This window comes from Camelus dromedarius, chromosome 12 (genome assembly GCF_036321535.1).
Source record: "Camelus dromedarius isolate mCamDro1 chromosome 12, mCamDro1.pat, whole genome shotgun sequence".
Classification (NCBI taxonomy): domain Eukaryota; kingdom Metazoa; phylum Chordata; class Mammalia; order Artiodactyla; family Camelidae; genus Camelus; species Camelus dromedarius.
In genome coordinates, this window is record NC_087447.1 from 28,574,624 (window position 1) to 28,594,207 (window position 19,584).

At 35.0% G+C, this 19,584-nt stretch overlaps 1 protein-coding gene across 5 annotated transcripts in view; it reads right to left on the reverse strand.

The window, feature by feature from the left end:
• METTL15 (methyltransferase 15, mitochondrial 12S rRNA N4-cytidine) overlaps positions 1-19,584 on the reverse strand; it is a 201,026-nt gene that overhangs the window by 62,859 nt on the left and 118,583 nt on the right. For all 5 annotated transcript variants that reach the window (XM_064492485.1, XM_011000303.3, XM_064492484.1 and 2 more), the window contains one exon: positions 1,985-2,176. In XM_064492485.1, the coding sequence (XP_064348555.1) occupies positions 1,985-2,176 (192 nt within the window). The remainder of the gene's footprint in view (positions 1-1,984; positions 2,177-19,584) is intronic.

The following is a 19,584-nucleotide window of genomic DNA, read 5'->3' on the forward strand; positions in this document are numbered from 1 at the left end:
TTATTACCTTCTAGTAAAGAACATAACTGACAACAGAGCTAGACACACAAGTCCTTGAAGCTGAGAATTTCTTTCTGCTACATGAGAGCTTTATTATAATCTGAAAGCTGGTGTTGAAATTGAGATAGTACAGAATAAACTATGCTGTAAGATTCCAGGGTTCAATGGCAATGGGCTAAGAAAGGCTCTTGCATCCATCTTCATCACAGGGAAGTATCACCTTCCCAGATCTGCTGGTCACATTTTTTGGCTTGGACTTCCTCTCCCCATAACACCACTTAGGTTAGCACCGAACATATTTGCATCTCTCACTTTCCTTTTTCTGTGAATTCATGTGAACCAGCTCCTCCCTTCTGAATGCCATGTAGTTTCTTCAGATCTGTTAACATCTCTGATTAGGTTACAGTCTATGGTATCTGGAAGCCATCCTGCTTTTTAAGATGTATTTGATCAACACCAATCTTATCCATTATGTAATGACTTAACAGTTTAATTCTCAAGGGTACTCTTATTTGCACGTTCTTAGGGGAGAACCTCAGGAACCCTCATACACTTTGCTGTTAAGTCTTTACATTAACAATATGGGGACTTACTACTATTAACTAGAAGCTTTGTTCATTGTATTTCAGAAGGCATCTTTCTTAGCAAGACATAGGAACAGCAGAAATTTGCTTGACATTTTATTACCTCTGCACAACAACCTCAATCTCCAAACATGAGAAGATATTTGACCTTTACTGTTAGTCACTGGTCTTTAAAGGACTTTTATTATTTTCTTTTATGATCACATTCTTCACTCTATGAATGCCAATTTGTGTGAAAGAAGGTATAAGACTCAGAATAAAAAGGTTCCAACAAGTACAGGTCACACTCTAAGTTAACAGGTCGTATCAAAACATGGGGAAAAGGCTATATGAGAATAATTACCATGAGACAAAGAAGTGTGTGGGGAAAAAACTCAAAGTCAACTCAATATTAAATTGCTGACTTAAATTTCTTATATATAAGTTCCTCTGACAGATTGGAAGAAATGTTGGAAAACCTCTTTGTTTCAGTAGAAATGTTTGTGCATGTCTAGAAATGCAGATTGGTAACAGAATAGATTACAAATTTAGATATAAGAAAGTCTAATGTTCTTCTTAGAAAGTAAGCTTTCCAAAGGTAGGGGCTATGATAATAATTTGGTGGAGGGCAGGGGGCATAAAATGAGAGAGAAAAGCATGGTTAAGCTCTGTTTTGTAGGTACAAGCTATTCAGTCCCTGGGCCAGTGTTGGGCATAGAGATAAGTGCTAATCTAAGCTTTTAAAACCAATTTAGATTTAAAAGAAATTATCCTATGCTTTCCTAGAGAGTGACCCTCTTTGTGTAATTTAATACATATTACCGATCTGAATAATGGAGAACAAATGTGTTTCCAGGGTGGAGAGGAATGAATAGGAGGTGTAAAGCTGTCTAATACACGTATTATGTCTGCTATACCTTAAATTCTAGTTTCTCTAGAGAAGGAGGTTGAACCTAAGTGACTGTACAAGAAACAGGACAAAACACAGAATCGCTGACCTCTAAGATCTTGCCTTTTATGCAGTATTCAAAAGAATACACATTAAATATAGTTCCTTTCACTTCTCAAAAGAGGCATAGGTGGGCCTGCATAAAAAATGGAAGCATTGTTTCAGTATCATATTTACAATATTGTTAGTAGTCTAAAAGATCACACTGTATCTGTAAAAAAGAAAACCAGTGTGAAAGTTATCCTCTTCACTATTCTATGTAAAGACAGAATAAATTTTTTTTTAGAACTCTAAATCTAGAGAAACACCAAAGTCTATAATGAGTAGCAAACAAAACTGATTTATTATGTATGGATAGTGTTAGGTGTGGGCGTGTGATGGGAATTCTGCAGTCTTAAAAGGAAATTAAATTCAGAGTGTTTTTGAGAAATTGATTTCTTGTTGTGAGAAGAAATGCTTTATCAATACTCACCTGTCACCATCCATTCTCATGTCCAAGGGACCATCCTTCCGAAGGGAAAAACCTCTTTCAGGGGCATCAAGTTGCATGGAGGAACACCCAAGATCCAAAAGGACTCCATCCAAAGTCCCTGGCTGCACTCCAGCTTTGATTAGTAAGGCTTCTGCCTCGCTGAACTGGCCTAGGATGGCTCGAATCTGTTTACTGGAGACCCAAGAGATGGAAAAAACACTTCTGTTATATTGATGTCTTTCTTAAAGGTCTAGGATCAATGAAGGGGAACACATTCTATTATTAGTTTATTTAACCAATATGTATTTACTAACCACATGCTTTGTACTATATAAAGACATACGAATGTGCAACTCTACATCTTTGGTTTTAACATCAGAGGCGATTTAATGTGATCTTATTCTTGCTAATAAACACAATTTATTTTATAACTTGATGAAGGTATATAATAAATTCATGAATTAGAAAAATTCCCTTGTCAAACCAGTACTCTTATTTTTTCTTAAAAAAAAAATTCTTAAATCTATAGGCCAGGAAAGAAACAGGCCAGTCTATCAAAAGAATAAACTCTCATGCACCGTTGGTGGGAGTGTAAACTGGTATAGCCACTATGGAGAAGAGTGTAGAAGTTTCTCAAAAACTTAAAAATAGAACTACCATATAATCCAGCAATTCCACTTCTGGAAATACATCCAAAAGAAACAAGAACACTATGCTGAATCAATACCTGCACCCTCATGCTCACAACAGCATTATTTACAACAGCCTAGACAGGAAAGCAGCCTAAGTGCCCATCAATGGATGAATGGAAAACGAACCTAGGAAATTTAGATATATACACATATATACATACATATAAAACAAAATATTATTTAGTCATAAAAAAGAAAAAATCTTGCCATTTGTGACAACATGGATGGACTTGGAGGGCATTATGTTAAGTGAAAAAAGTCAGACAGAGAAAGACAAATACTGTATGATTTCACTTATATGTGAAATCATAAAGAGAAAGAGAGAGAGAGAACTATACTCATAAAAAAAGAGATTAGATTTGTGGTTACCAGAGTTGGCGAATGAGGAAAGGGGAACTGAATGAAGGTGGCCAAAAGGTACAAACTTCCAGATAAATAAGGTAAATAAGTACTGGGGATGTAATGTACAATATACAATATGATGACTAAAGTTAACACTACTGTGGGGTATACATGAAAGTCGTTAAGAGAACAAATCCTGAGAGTTACTGTCACAAGGAAAAAAACATTTCTTTTTCTTTTTTCTATTTATATGAGATGATGGGTGTGAATTAAGTATTGTGGTAATCATTTCCTAATATACATAAGTCAAATCATCATGCTGTACACCTTAAACTTATACAGTGTTATATGTTATAATCTCAATAAAATTGGAAAAAAATAAATGAGTAAACGAATTTAAATAAAATAAGTAATAAAACAGAAATCACAGGAAAAAAGATATGGCAAACATCTTCAAGACAACCATTTCAGCTTTCTCTATTTTTTCACATAATTTAGGATAGGCGTACCATGCAGCTGTACACTTGAAGAATGAAACTATGCTTAAAATAAATGCCTTCTTGAAGAAGCAATGTTTTAGCTCTTAGCAGGGATTTTGAAGTGAATGGAGCATTCAGAATCAACAGACAGGCAAGGAGTTGGGATCACCTTACAGCTATATTAATTCTCCTTCCTACACAAAGTGAGATGCTGCCTTCGGGGTTCTTCAGAAGCCTTAAGGCAACTGGCATACATTTTGGAAACGGAATGAGAAGAGCAAAGTTGGGCAACACTCCCAAGACCTCATTCCCTCTGTCTACAGGTGTGTGGAGTGTGGAATTCAACAGTGTTGGGGAATTTGTATTTATGATATTGACTTACATGTTATGTTGTTTAAAGAGAACTTCACAGCTCATTGGTAATTTTTTCTCAGATTCTGAAGGAGAAAGTGATTTTTGGATTCACTCACCAAATATTTATTGAATATCTGCTACGTGTCAGGCATTATGCTAGTCTGAGGTATATACAGATTAATAATGCACGGCTTGGGAGCTTTGAGCTGAGAGGGAGAGATGTATAAATAAATAGTTTGCAAAACAACCTGATGGGTGCTTATAGGAGAGAAAGACAGAAATTGCTATGCTTGTATTTGGAAAATATAAAATGAATCTTAATCCTGGCACTGAAAACAGAAATAGTAGGCTCTTGGGATTGGAAAGCAACTCACCAATATTTTTTTCTAATCATTTAACTGATGTTTGAAACTTTTCCCTCTCCACCGTCACTGCTAGGGGGAGGAGGGGGAAAAGAGTCATTGTTTTAATCACTTTTCATTCACCTCAGTGAGGAAGGAAGGGAGTCCCACTCTAAGATCATGGAAATGGTTGAGCTAACACATGACACCTGACACTGGACAGATGAGATTGACAGGAGTTTACTAATTACCTATTTCTCACAGTCCAGGGGAGGAGGGCACCACGTACCATGCATGCTACTCAGGTGCCACACTTAGGAACAGAGCAGACAAACAGAGGATGTGGGAAGCAGATTTTATAGTATCAAGAGGGTGGGATGCCCCATGCCCATGAAAGGATGCATTGGCTTGTTTGAGTAATTCCATGGGCTGGCAGGGAACTGAACCCTGCTACTCAGGGATCAGCAGGTATTGTGCCTGATCCATTTAATAAGGAGGGGTGTTTGGCTAGGAAGCTTCTCTGTGGAAACATAGTGCGGAGAACTTGCAGATAGGCCGTTCGAGGTTCTCCCAGTTCTCCCCAGATGTCAAGAACACAGAACTTCAGGCTTAAGTGTTAGACCTTTCACCTAGTACATGTTTGAACATTTCCAGTAATAAGAACTCACTATGTTTTTTTTTTTTAAGACAGTTGTTTTTAGTTTTTTTTTTTTTTTTATTTTTTGGTGGGGGGGTGGTAATTAGGTCTATTTATTTTTAATTTTTTTAGAGGAGGTACTGGGGATTGAACCCAGGACCTTGTGCATGCTAAGCATATGGTCTACCACTTGAGCTATACCCTCTCCCAAGACAGTTGTTTTTTAGTTAAGTTGATGGCTATCTCCTCACTATTTCTAGAACTTTTGTCCCTGGTATCAGTCCATGTAAAACAAGTAAAAACCCATGGCAGCCTTTCACTTATCTATTGTTAGCTATTGTAAGGGATAGTTGCCAGTCTCTCTATTCCAACAGGACCTCAAAATTTCAGTCATGTACTTTGGGAGAGACCAATCATATCTATGATGGTTTATATGTCAAACTGACTAGGCTGTAGTACCCAGTTATTTAATCAAACACTAATCTAGGTGTTGCTGTGAAGGTTTCTGTAGATGTGGTTCACATTAAAATCAGTTCACTTTAAGTAAAGGATGTTACCTTCACTAAGTAACGCACTAAGTGTGCGTCATCCAATCAGATGAAAGGCCTTACGAGCAAAAATGAGGTTTCCAGAGAAAGAAGAAGTTCTATCTCAAGACTGCACTAGCAGCTCCTATCACAGTTTCCAGCCTATTGGCCTGCCCTACCATTTCAGACTTGCCAGTCCCCACAATCATGCGAGTCAATTCCTTGAGATAAATCTCTTTTTATATATATACACACACACACACATATTACTTATAAGTGTGTGTGTATCTCCTACTGGTTCTGTTTCTCCTTAGAATCCTAACAGATGTGATATCTCAGCTCGAGAAGTACATTTCTGATTAGCTAAGCTAATCTGCACACATGATCCCCATGGTTTCTATAATTTGTTCAGAGACTGGCATGTGTCACAACTCTGGCTAATGAGATAGATACAAGAGATATTTCCGAGGGATTTAAGAAAAGAAAATTCCTTCTTCCAATGAGCTATTAGAGGAAAAATGTTTCACTTGATATAAAAAAGCACATAGCCCTGGTCATTGCCAGCAGATATCTTGGTCCAAAGATTGCAGAGGGTGGCAGCCAATTTGGCCAAGACTGCACAAGTCAAAGTAGAGAGAAAGATTAACCAGACCACTAGATTGAACCTCACCTAAAATCCAACTTGTCTCTGAACTTCTGAGTTACACGAGCCCATAAATGACCGTTGTTATTTAAAACCAGTTTGAGTTGTTTTGTCTTTTACTTGCAAAGGAAAACATCATAACTATTACAGCGATCAAGCTCAAGTCTTCGTTTCTCTAAATCATAATCGCTTGTTTCTTCTGCTATTCTCCACACAAAAATCTCTCACCATGCCAGCTGCTCTTTTCTGAATGTGTCCCTATATTTGAACTCCACAATGCTCAGCACAGAATAAATTCTTGTCTCTTTTGTTCTAGTTATTATATTAGTACACCTCAAAATCAAAATAGTTTCAGAATTTATTTCACACTGTTGACTTATACCCTCTAATACCCTTGAGTCTTTCTCATGCACACCACTGCTAAGCTTGTTTCCTCCATGCTGTACTTGTGCAGTTTTGTCTTGTTGACTGTAGTAGTACCACCCCTGCCCTACACATTTTCTACAACCCTTTAGGTTCCAGGTATTATCTTTAACCACATAAACCTTTACACTGCAGCAAAAGCCTCAAACAAATCACTACTGCCCAGTCTTAATTCCCTAGGCATTAGGCCTATTATCCTGCTTGAAGTAATAAGTTTATAAAATAAAAATCGTATCTTATAGGGGATGTTTGCATTCTTGGATGCACCCAAACATAACTATTTAACACATAATATTCATATCGCTTTATCTATGACTATGAGTAACAAAAATGTAATCCTTGTAGTTCAAAACTAAGCATAATCATATACAAGAATGAGAATATCTTACAGGAATAAAAGCAACCATGAAGCAATACCACAAAGTAAATCGTGTGTTTAAGGCAGTTTTCTTATGCTGTATCAGTTATACGTTTCTAAAATTAGATTACTCTCAGAGTAAAGAAATCATCCACAAAGTTTACCAATCAAATGTAGCCTCAACTTCAGACCCTGGGGCATTATTTCATATATGCAATTATATTGAAGCTAATTTTTGTGGATTTCATACCCATTTTTGTTTTCCTTTTTCTTCTGTCTTTCCTCTTTCCCTTCTTCCATCAGGTCTTCTCTCTTCCTTCCCTCCCTTCTTCCTTTCTTTCTTCCTTCTTTTAGTCAAATTTAAATTTTTTAGTATTTTTGCATATGTAGTTTACAAGCGTTATGAAAGAAGTAACTTCTGAAAAGTGTGAACTGTCCAGAGAGGATCATGATGGTCACAAAATTAGAGCCAAACAAGGGCATTCAGCCATAACTACAAATGCACAATTTGTTCAAATCATTGTCATCATCATTCTAGTATCTCCAGAATGTAAGCAAAATGTTGCTTGAGACTCAAAGTACATGTTACATGAGAACGATTCTACAACCCAACCTCAAGAAAAGTAAGGCACTGAGCAATAGCGTGCCAATAATACCATGGTTGCTGGAAGCCACTTTTAAGGCTCTCGTTATGATAAATACTGTTACTCTTGACTCTGGGAAGTCATCTGCACTTGGAGTACAAGTCTGTTTGTACCGTTTTGTTATGAAATACTCTAGTATATGCTGAGGCTGGTGACATAAGAGTAGCTACTATTCAATATGTATTTGATTTAGAATTGAACATGGAACGTCATTATTCCCCTAGCTGCATACAGTCTAATGACAGGGGTTAAGGATAATTATAAAAGTGGATCCAACTCATAGGGTTGAACATCTTACAGTTAATGTGAGTACTTACCCATCTTGGATTTAGAATCCCCAAAATCCCATGGTTTATAAAATACTTGATATAAAGAAGTACTTTTGCTGCCCAGGGATAAATAAATTTTAGTTTCATGGACAGAAGATTTATTTGTGTAGAACCAGATTTAAAAAAAAAAAACTGGGCTCTTGGATAAAGTAATTTAAAAAATGTGAAGCCTGAACAAAATTTTCAGGCAAAACTTTGATTTTGAAAACTAATTCTTTCCGAGCAGGCTACAGAAGAAAAACATCACTATCATATTTATCCTTCTAGGATTTAATACTCCTCCATCATAACCAACAATATTAAATAAATGTTTAAGTCATAATATACCTCTAATCTCAAGTACAGTAGTTGATCTCACCATAGTACACAAAGGTGGAATTCAGACATACACAACTGAAAAAAATATAAAAATGGTCCACAAAAATGATTTATAATGATAGTCTTAATTCTCTCTGTATCATGTAACTTTTGCTGGTTGACAAACCACCCCAAAACTTAGTAGCTTAAAACAACAATCGTTTATCAGCTCATGTTCTGTGTGTTGGAAATTTGAGTTGGGTAGCCGAGTGATTCTTTTGATAGTGGGCTGACTGAGGCTTAGTTGATCACATTTGGCCTTACTTAAATGTTGGGAAGTTGACTGGGATAAAGATGGTGACTGGACCATCTGTCCTTAAGCATTTATCTAGCTAGTCTAACTTTATTCACAGAGTGGTCTGGTTCCAAATGTAGCAAGGTAGGATGACCCCAATACACAAACAGTTCAAAAGTTTCTGATTATGGCCTATTTTCTAATATCCCATTAGCCAAAGCAAGTCCATTGCTCAGTTCATATTTAAAGGTTATAAAAACAGACTTCACTTCTTGATGGAAAGAGCAATGAGAACACATTACAAGGGGGTACATACAGAGAAGAGAGAAATTATAGTGGACATTTTTTCAAACAACATACCACACTCTGTATTTAGAAGTGAATTTGACAGAAGGAAGAAGTAAACATTTTTTCCCCCTCTAATCTCCTAGATTCTCTTCTGCTGATTGAGACTTCTGTGCTACAGGGTAGCTTCTTACAGGCATCACAAGAAATATGTGGTGGTGGTTGGTGATTGATGCTAGAATTCAGAGGTAGACTAAGGGTTTGGGTTCTAGTGCCAGAAATACAAATCTGAGCAGAGATTAACCAGGAGTCCATGGCACAGGGGTCTGACAAGGACTAATACATAATAACCTGGGGGAGGGGGTGCCGTGTGATAGTTTGGGGTCTGTAAGAAAGCAATGAGCAGTCATGTTAGCATCAAGTAAATGTGGCAGCAAATAAGAGGGCTCTTTTAGTCAGACTTTTTCTAAAAAAAAACCCAAATCATTTAGCTAAGAAGGAATTGAGGTCTTAAACAGGTGTATGGAAAGAGATTCAGGCATGAAAGGATAAGTTAGAGACGTAATTTAGTAGAACTGGCCCAGTCACTAAAACTGAGGCATCAAGTCAGAATCAGCAGCAAAGGCAACTTGATGTTAAGTCACCTAAGCTACAGACTATGCGATCTTGAGTCCATTATCAGGAATTCCGTGGTGAAATATGAGGGTACGGGTACACTGACCCAGCAGGTGGATATGCACAAAACTCTGGTCATATGGGCCAGCATGACAAACAGAGCAATATAAGGCAGAAGAGAACTAACATTTCTTAAGAAGCTGGCAGGAATAGTTCCCAGATACTTAAATTTGTTTCAGGGCTCACTTCGACAGACACTTTAACCACTCATTTTCTTTGTGCATTTAGGGGCATACCTAGGTGATAGCATTCCATAAGAGGATAAGAAGAGCAAAATCCAAACTGGTTTTTTTGGGGGAGGGAGGGTGAAGGTCTGCTTATAGCAGATCCAAGCTCTTCTCACATTCGTATCAGCATTAATCCATGAAATCCCAGTGTGCTACCTGTTTCCTAGTCATTAAATTTTATTGGTCTGTGGGCACAAAGGAGGGGCTTGGCTGCTTTTATCACATCATTAGGCCCTCCACACAAGGAACTCAGAGGGAGCCAAAGCGGTGGATGAAAGTGTAGTTCATATTTGAGCAATGGTAAGAGCAAACATCTGTAGCACACTTTCTAGGTGCTAGACCATGTGCTACGTGCTTTATACTCATTAAATCACTTCATTGTTATGATAATCCTATGAGGTAGGTGACATTATAACCCACATTTTGCAGATGAAGAAACAAATACAGAGAACAAAGTCACTAACCCACATCATATAGCTAGTAAGTGGCGGAATCAGAATGCAAACTCAGTCCAGTCTGGCTCCAGAGTCTGTGTTTTAACCACTACATTGTAATACTTCCCAAGTTTCTATTTATTTAGTGCAATTTCAGATCTCTAACTCTTCACCACTATAACCTTGTCGTGATCCGCAAATCTGCCTAGTTTGTCTAATTTTTTTATTGAAATGCTTTAATTGTTTTTAATATTTGCCATCTCTTCCTAGCTACAGGTCTGCAGATTCAGCACTCAACAAATATTTGCTGAATAAGGATTATCTACCAGGTGCTAGGTACAGGAATATAAAAAGGAACAAAGCACACAATATAGACAAGTGTATATACAGATGTATATAAATCACTGAGGAGATGGTTTACTTCTTAACAGTGGTAGAGTAGAAAGGGGAAACTGCATCATAAGGATTATGTTTTTATTTATTTTATTTTTATTTCGGGGGGAGGCAATTAGGTTTATTTATTTATTAGTTTATTTATTTATTTAAATGGAGGTACTGGTGATTGAACCCAGGACCTCATGCATACTAAGCACATGCTGTATCACTGAGCTATACCCTCCCCTCCTTAAGGCTTATGTTTAAATTTTGGTTCTGCTATTTATTAACTCTGTGGTATTGAGATTAGAAATGTAATTTATTAGAACTGGCCCCATCACTAAAACTGAGGCATCAAGTCAGGATCAGTTATTTAATGTCCCTCAGTTTCTCATGGTGTTTAAAACAGTTTTTCCTCTTTGAGGTAGCCTAGTATGGTAGAAATATCTGAACAAGTTGTGGAGTTAGACTGAGTCAGATTGTTAACTTTTAAATTATTTATCTCTTTAAGATTCAGATTCTTCATCTGTACCATGTGGACAACAGAGCAATTCCAAATTCACAAAGCATCTGTGAAGGGTATGTTAACTAATGTGCATGCGAGAACCTCCGAAGATACCTAGGCAAAAGAAGGCCCTCCATAAATGTTCTCTCTCTCTGCTCCAAGCTACTGTTCTTAGACATTCTTCTTATGATCTGGTCACTGTACTGCCAATTGAAAGTTGAGAACAATGGCAAGGATGTGCTCCAAGCGCACCAAGTATAGGGCATACTGGCTATGACCTTTCGACTATAAAGAATTTTCCTCCAACCTCTTTTATACTCTGCTATTGGACTGTATTTCTCCTTCTGTTTCGCCATGCTCCTGTTATAGTTTGAGAACTGTTCACTTTTTGATAGGTTAATGCTTACCATACCACATAAAGCTCTGAGATATTTTGATTTTCATATTAATTATGATAACTTTTAATATATTATTTAAAGATATCCTTGCTCAAAAATTATTCCCATATACTGTAGAGGTAGAATGAAAAGACATTATTTTTGCCCTACATGATCTGCTGAAAATCTCTGATAGTGTTATCTTTACTGGCCATTGTCTTTCCCATCAGGAAATTCTTTCTAAAAATTGATTTAGTCATTCATTCACAACTCATATATTGACTTGAATAAAATAAGTTTTAGAAATAATAAAATGCAATTGTATTTCTATCTCACAGTAACTCTTTCAAAATTTATTCAGTGGAGTAATATTCCCCTGTTCTGGAATAATAGGTTAGCAGGACCCATAACTTTTCCATTCCCTAATATTTAACAGACAGCCCTATGGCTACTGTGAAGTGCAAACACAGTCAGCTCAGAAATTAGACTACCCAGTGCTCAGTCACAAAAACAAACAAAAAATGAATATTAACTGAGCAACTACTAAATGTTAGGGACTGTTTTAGGCACCAATGATTTATCTGTTTTATTTATTTAGGCACAAATAAATAAAACAGATAAGTCCAATGACTGCAGAGCTTATGTTCCATGGGATGGATAATCAAAATCAAAGACTTTAATTTCTGTCTATAGCAAGTTAGCTTGATCAGATCAACCTTCCCACTAAAAAAAAAAAAAAAAAAAAACAACTAGAAAAGATGGATAAGATAATTAAAACTATCTATCTGAAGGGGCCAGAGAGCTATAAACGTAGCTGAGACTTGAGGAGACAAAAGGGAAGTGTAAACAAGTGAGCCCAGCACTGGTGTGGTTTTTCCCTCAAGCCCTCTGTGTACAAGTGGAAGCTGAGAGACGGAGAAACTGAGATATTCCGGCAGCCTCAATGGATAAGGGAGAGAAAGACTGAGTTTAGAACCCATCTAATGGATGAAACCGGGTAATAGCTGCAGAATTTCAGTTGCAACATAGAAGGGCTAAAACTAGTGGAAGGGACCAAAAATAGATCATACAAAAACTGAAATCCAGTTTTCAAACAGTTCAATTCATACTGAAATGTTCCTAGATGAACTGTCTGCTAGAGGAAACAACAGATGATATCTGGAGAAAACTATCTTTCAGACTCTAAAAACAACTCTAAGATTTCTTAAAAATGATATGTGAAATCAAATTAAAAACTACTAGATAAACCCACCTTAAGGAATTGATAGTAAAAATAGATATACAGGACACAGAATACAGTTATCAGAATGGACTTTAAAATATTAATATGTTCATGAGAAGAGAGGACACAGACAATTTCAGCCTAAAAATGCCTCTACAGAAAATACCAAAATGAAAATCAGACCAAATGGAAATAGAAAAATACAATAATTGAAATTAAGAATTCAATAGATAGGTTTAAGGGCCCCTTAGAAATAGCCTAAGAAAGGATCAGTGACATGGAGGACAGTTCAGTAGGAAGTAGTAAGACTGATAAGGCAGTGGAAATGATTTGGAAAATACAGAACAGAGCATAAAAGACATGTAATATGGTAAGGAGATCTAACATATGTATAACTGGAACTCCAAAGGAGAGGAGATAGGAAATGAGGTAAAAGCAATGTTTAAAGACATAATGGCCAAGAATTTTCCAAAATCATTCAAGATTTCAAAACCACAGATTCAAAATGCAGAACAAATTCCAAAGAGGATACAAACATACTTTAAAAAATATCCAGGACCGTGATGGTAAAATTTGTGAAGACAAAAGGAAATTAAATATTAATAATGACCAGAAGAAAAAATTACATTAGATATAGAAGCAACAGTCAGAACAGAAATAATAAAAACCAAATGACAAAAATAACTGACAAATTGCCTACAAAAGTGAAAAGTAAATAAAGATATTTTCAGATAAAGAAAATAGAGATAATTCATCACCAACAGACCCATACTAAAAGACAAACTAAAAATGGTTTCCTTTCGGTAGGAGGAAAATAGTTTCAAATGAAAGAAAGGAAATGCATGATGAAATAAAGAGCAATGATATCTGTAAATCCAGGTGACTTCTGACTGTATAAGATAATAATAATTTCCTGTAGGTTCAATATATATGTAGAGTTAAAATATACAGCAGTGGCACAAAAGGCAAGTGTGTGGTAAATGTAGTGAATGTTATCCAGTCCTTGCAATTCCAATGTTCAGGAAGAGGTTAAAGTACTAATTTATATTTGACTTTCATGAAACAATTATGCGTATTTTGATCTCCAGGGTAACCTTAAAATACAGTAAAATAATGTGTAACATATGAGCAAACAGAGAGAGGAGATGAAATAATAATAACAAAAAAACTGGCAGTAAAGAAGAAAAAAAGGAACAAAGATCATGCTAGACACATAAAAACACATAGAAAGATGGTACATAGAGATCTAATCCCAAAACCCAAATATGTCAGTAAATTATATTAAACATTTTTGTACTAAATGCTTTAATTTAAAAAAAGATTTTCAAAATCCAATGACATACAGCTTAGAAAAGCAACTTAACCACTTAGACAAAGAGAATTTGAAAATTTAAAAAATGGAAAAAATGTTCTGAAAACACTACACAAAAGAGAGGTGGTGTCAAATACAGCAGACAGAAACAGTACTAGAAATAAAAAGAAGTATTTAATCATGATAAAAGGGTCAAATATATTATATGACATGCCAATTACAAATCTCTATGCACCTAATAATAAAGTTTCAAAATATGTAAGCAAAAAATGATAGAACTAAAAGCAGACAGATAAATACATAATCATGATGGCAGACTTAAAAATATATCACTCTTCCAAAGAAGACATACCAGTGGTCAATAAGCACATGACAATATGTTCAACATCGCTAATTATTAGAGAAACGTAAATCAAAATCATAGTGAAGCGTTACCTCACACTGGTCAGAATGGCTATTGTCAAAAAGTCTATAAATAATAAATGCTGGAGAGGATGTGGAGAAAAGGGAACCTTCTCACACTGATGGTGGGAATGTAAATTGGTACAGCCACTATGGAGAACAGTACAGAGGTTTCTTAAAAACTAAAAATAGAACTATTATATGATCCAGAAATTCCACTCCTGCGTATACACCCAGAAAAAATGAAAACTCTAATTGGAAAAGATACATGTACTCCAATGTCACAGCAGCACTGTTTATAATAGCCAAGACATAGATGCAACCCAAGTGCCCACCAACAGACAACAGGCTTAAAAAGATGTGGTATATATACAGTGGAATGTTACTCAGTCATAAAAAGAATGAAATATTGCTATTTGCAGCAACATGGATGAACCTAGAGAATATAACGTTTAGTAAAATAAGTCAGACAGTGAAAGACAAATACTATATGATATAACTTATATGTAGAATCTAAAAAGTAATACAAATGAATCTATATAACAAACAGAACAGATTCACAGACATAGAAAATAAATTTATAGTTACCAAAGGAGAGAGGGAGGAGGGGAGGGACAAATTAGGAGTGTGGGATTAATTGACACAAGCTACCATACAAAAAATAGATAAACAACAAGGAGTTACTATAGCACAGGAACCATATTCAGCATCTTGTAACAACATGTAATGGAAAATAATCTGAAAAACTGTATTTGTGTGTTTGTGTGTGTGTATATATATATATGTATGTATATATACATACATACATATATATATATATAAACTGAATCACTTTGCTATACACTTGAAACTAACACAACATTGTAAATCAACTATACTTCAATAAAAACAATAGTAATAAAGACAACAGCAAGTTAAACTCCTGAAAAGAGGCAGAAAATTATAAACATAAGAGCAAAAAATTACAGGAAAATAATAGAAATAATTAAACAAAAACCAAAAGCTTTTTGAAAATACCAAGGCAATTGTTTAATCCTTTATAAGGATGATTTAGAAGAAAGAATGCACAAGTTACTAATACAAGGTGTAAAAAAAAATGTTACTAAAGATCTTACAGGCATTAAAAGTATAATAGGGGGGCATTATTAAGAAATTTATGCTAATAAATTTGAAATTTAGATCAGATGAAGAAATTCCCAGAACAATCATAACTTACTAAAACTGACCTATGAAGAAATGTAAAATATAAATAGTCCTAAAACCATAAAGAAATTAAGTCTGTAATCATAAAACATTCCACACAGAAGACAAGAAGGCTAAATGGCTTCAGCATGAATTCTTTTGAACATTTACAATAACACCAGTATTACATAAACCCTTCCAGAGAACAGAAAAAGAGACATTCACAAGGCCAGCATAACATTAATACAAAATTAAACAAATGCATTACAAAAAAAGAACTAGAGGCCAATTCTCTCATGGACAAAACAACAACAATTATACAACACAAAACAGGAGCATTTCAAATCCAGCTACACATATGAGGGATAACATAAGGGATAATATCACTAGGTTGATATTCAGTTGGCAAGATTTGTGAAGCTGTTGAGCATGCAGTACTACTGAAGCTAAGGAGAGATGTCAAGGCTGGAGAGACAGTTTTTGTAATTGTCTTAAAATAGTAGGAATTTGACAAATGTTCATTTAATGAATATATAACAAAATTTTAAAGAGGAGGAATTCTTCTGGTATGAGGCCGATATTATCAGGAAATAGATATGATACTAAACGAACTGTTGAAAAATGCAATTTTCCCAAATACATGATCTAGAGACGGTTTCATTATACTTAGGCCCCTCATAGGGATGTTAATCTAATTTTATATTATAAAAGACTTTAAAAAATGAACAAGAAATAATTCTAATAAAATTTTCTTGGTGAGAACTGCTTTCTTGCTTAATTTTCTTAACATTGTACTTCACTTTTTTTTACATGAGATTCAAACACTGAACCCTTGGTTGCATGTAATTCTCACAAAAAGATATCTATTTCCTCTGCACTTAAACTCCCCTGCCCGCCCTGCCCACCTCATTCTCTCTCTCATTAAGGACTGTATTGTTCCAATGCTTAGTGATCATTTCTTCTTCCAGATCGTAACTGTGCTTATTGATGATTCATCCGGCACACAGTACATGCTTTGTAATGTCATTGGTCTTTTTATCGGTCTGCCTAAGTCTCTTAAGGGTCATGTGGGCCAGGCTATACACTACTTGGTATCTGCAGTAGATTATCTGAAAGATTATTAGTGTTCAATGAACATTTTTTGATGATGAAAATGGTGATGATTTTAAAGGCAATAATATTTTTTAAAGACTTCAAAGATGAGAACACTCAGTAATAGTATAACTCAATGTTTTTTTCATCATACTTAAATGTGATCAAAGGGCTAAGAAAGAGATGTAAAATACATAGTACGCTGATATAAGCTTTGGAAAGAAATACTTATGCACTTAAACAGTGTGGATCCTGTAAATTTGATGCAATACACACTTATTAGGGAATACGTTTAAGACATTTATTTTTCACATTTTTAAGAGTCATGAGTTGCTTTATGGAATCACCTTATAACCACAGTCAATCATGTTAGGCCTTTGTTCATGATATCTTGCCACTTACATTATTACAAAAGAACTTTAATTTTAAGTTTTTGTTCATGATATCTTATAACCTGTATTATCACCGAAGAACTTAAATACAGTCAAAGGAAAAAAATGCTGGCATGTTCTATTAACAAAGGAACTAAAATTCACAATTCATACTAACCAAAGCCAGGGAATTCAGTTAAGGTTAAATTTAACTCATTCAATGAGGAAGAAAACTTTGAAGTGTTTTACTTTGAAGGATGGTATTACAATACTATTTAAATAAAATTCCTTTTGGAGTATCCTTTTTTCCCTCCGGGGCACTTTAAAAAGTCCCAGGAAAAAATAGCATTTTCTTTTATATATAGAAGGATTTATTTTATGTGCAGTCTGGTTTTCCATGGGTAATAATTTTCAGACAGTATTTGCAAAAATGGCCTTTAAACTGTTCCTTCAATGATTTCTAATATGTCCAGTTCCTTATGCTGGATAATCCCACTCCCTTCATACCACCCTCTTACACAATTTCCTATAAAGTTTAGTGTGGTAGTTGAAGTAAGAAGTGTCCATCTCTCTGAAAAATCAGTTTCTAAAACTTACACCTTCTGAAGTAGTTTTGATGAATTCAACCTCTAAATAATCACCATGCACATACACTGACTGCCAAAACATCCCATTGATTCTATCAGTATTCAGGAACTTTTCTCACGACTTAAACATTAACAGTTTTGAATGTTTGGCATTGTTGATGCAGGATGCTTGGATGACTGCCTGAACCCAGGTCTGAAGAGGCCAGATGATTTAATTTAATGGTCTCTAATTAAGGTGAATATCAACAATCATCTGGAGAGTGTTTATAAATTATGGATGTTTTACTACCGACCTAAAGAATTAACATCAAGACAAATATGCTGTATTTTGGGGATTGTTCTGAAGGGTTCTCATTCATAGCCCTTCTTAAGGGGCAATGGTTAAACATGGCCAAAAAGAAAAGAGGTTTAAGCACGTCTATCAAGACCACAAGGAATGGTAAATTCTTGAGGCTGATGGCAGTTTTTATACACTAAGTATGCATGACAAGTATGAGTAAGACACATTAAATGCTTACTGTTATGGTAAAGGATAACAGTTGCCACATAGGGTAAGGGATGGCAGTTGCTAGAAACTGAGGCTTGGGAATTACGTGAGAAAAGAGAAATTCTACTTACTGGTGGTGAACAATAAGATTACTGACAGACAGTAAGTCCTATAGGAGAACTAACTTGTCCTCACGCATCAATTCTAGTTGTAAGCCATTGGCCTAATTCTAGAATGTAAGTCTGAAATTACCAATTCCTACCATAGTATCTTTTGATGGATGGACTTTAAAATGGCACCTTAAATTCGGTATAAAGAAATACAAATCACTAAATACAACCAAGTATTTTAAAATGAAGGTAAAATCTATAATGGAAGTCAGCAGTGCCTTTCAAATGAAGAGAGTAATCATTAGCTAAAAATTCAGACCATGAGTCTGATGTTTGAATTTTTAAATTAATGTACCTTTTTAATCTACTCTATACCTGTATTCATATACTCTATGAATGCCTAAAATAATATTCATTTTAATATAAAATAATGTTTAATTATAAAACAATGCTCAGTTTAACAAGTCAAACTGATGCTCCAGGAAGATACACCATGTTTCTCCTGTAGTTTTTGAATACTCACTGGCAACACTTACGACAACTACTAGCATATTAAAATGATGCATCCAGAGAAGGAAAAGAAAGCAGGCAAATCTTTCTGCTGTTGGCAGTTTTCAGTAGCTCAGAAGATTATGGGAAATAGCTATAGGTTTTTAGTCTAAGGAAAAGAAAACATGGCCTTTCTGACCTCTTGAAAAAAATTCATTAAAATTTTAAGAAATTTCAAGAAATTGATAGATTTTAGTGGATTTTCATTGCCTTTTTAAATTCAGTGGTACTAACAAAATTCATTCCCTCTGTAAATGCAAAGTAATTAGCTGGGTGTGGGTCAGAAGCAAATTTTTTAGCTATATTATTTTCCAGTGGCATCTTGCTGAAGAGACTTTTCTGCACTTTTCAGTTGCTTAGTTTTACTTCTGTGACTACTGTGCATCATTTCTCATTTCAAAAGGATATTTGAGTGTATACTAACAGGAGATGACCTCACAAACCAAGCATGAGTTTAGTTTATGTATATCTTGGGTGCTGTTATTTTGTAAAAGGGTGATTGGGTGATTAGTTTCAAATCTGGAAGTTCAATGTAAGGATAATCCCTAGTATCTGATGTTTTTTGTGTCAGGTTAATGTTGCCTAATACCAATATTCTCTGGTCTATACGATTTCACTTCCTACATTATTAGCTTAAAATACACTACATGAAATGAAAGATTTTTGTATGTGGTTCAGTATGCTGAAGTTTGTATTTGTAATCCATTTAATAAATAAACATATAGTGTTCAAATAATTAGAAAGATTTTTAAGGAGTTGACTACTAAGCCAATTAAGTAGATTTTATTATTTAGATATTATTATTAAGTTCAGATATAAAATATATTTTCAGCTACCTAGTATGTTTATATATGACATATAAGTTAAATTATTCAAAAATCTGGTGACTGTGGCTTGAGGAACGTAAAAATAATGTCAATTGTTGGCCATAATAGATTTAACCTTATAATTTCTCTTAATTCAAACCCTGTATTACACTGCAGAAAGTAGAGACTGCTGGTAACACTGGAAATATAAAAATGACTTTGTCTAACACAACTTTTTTTT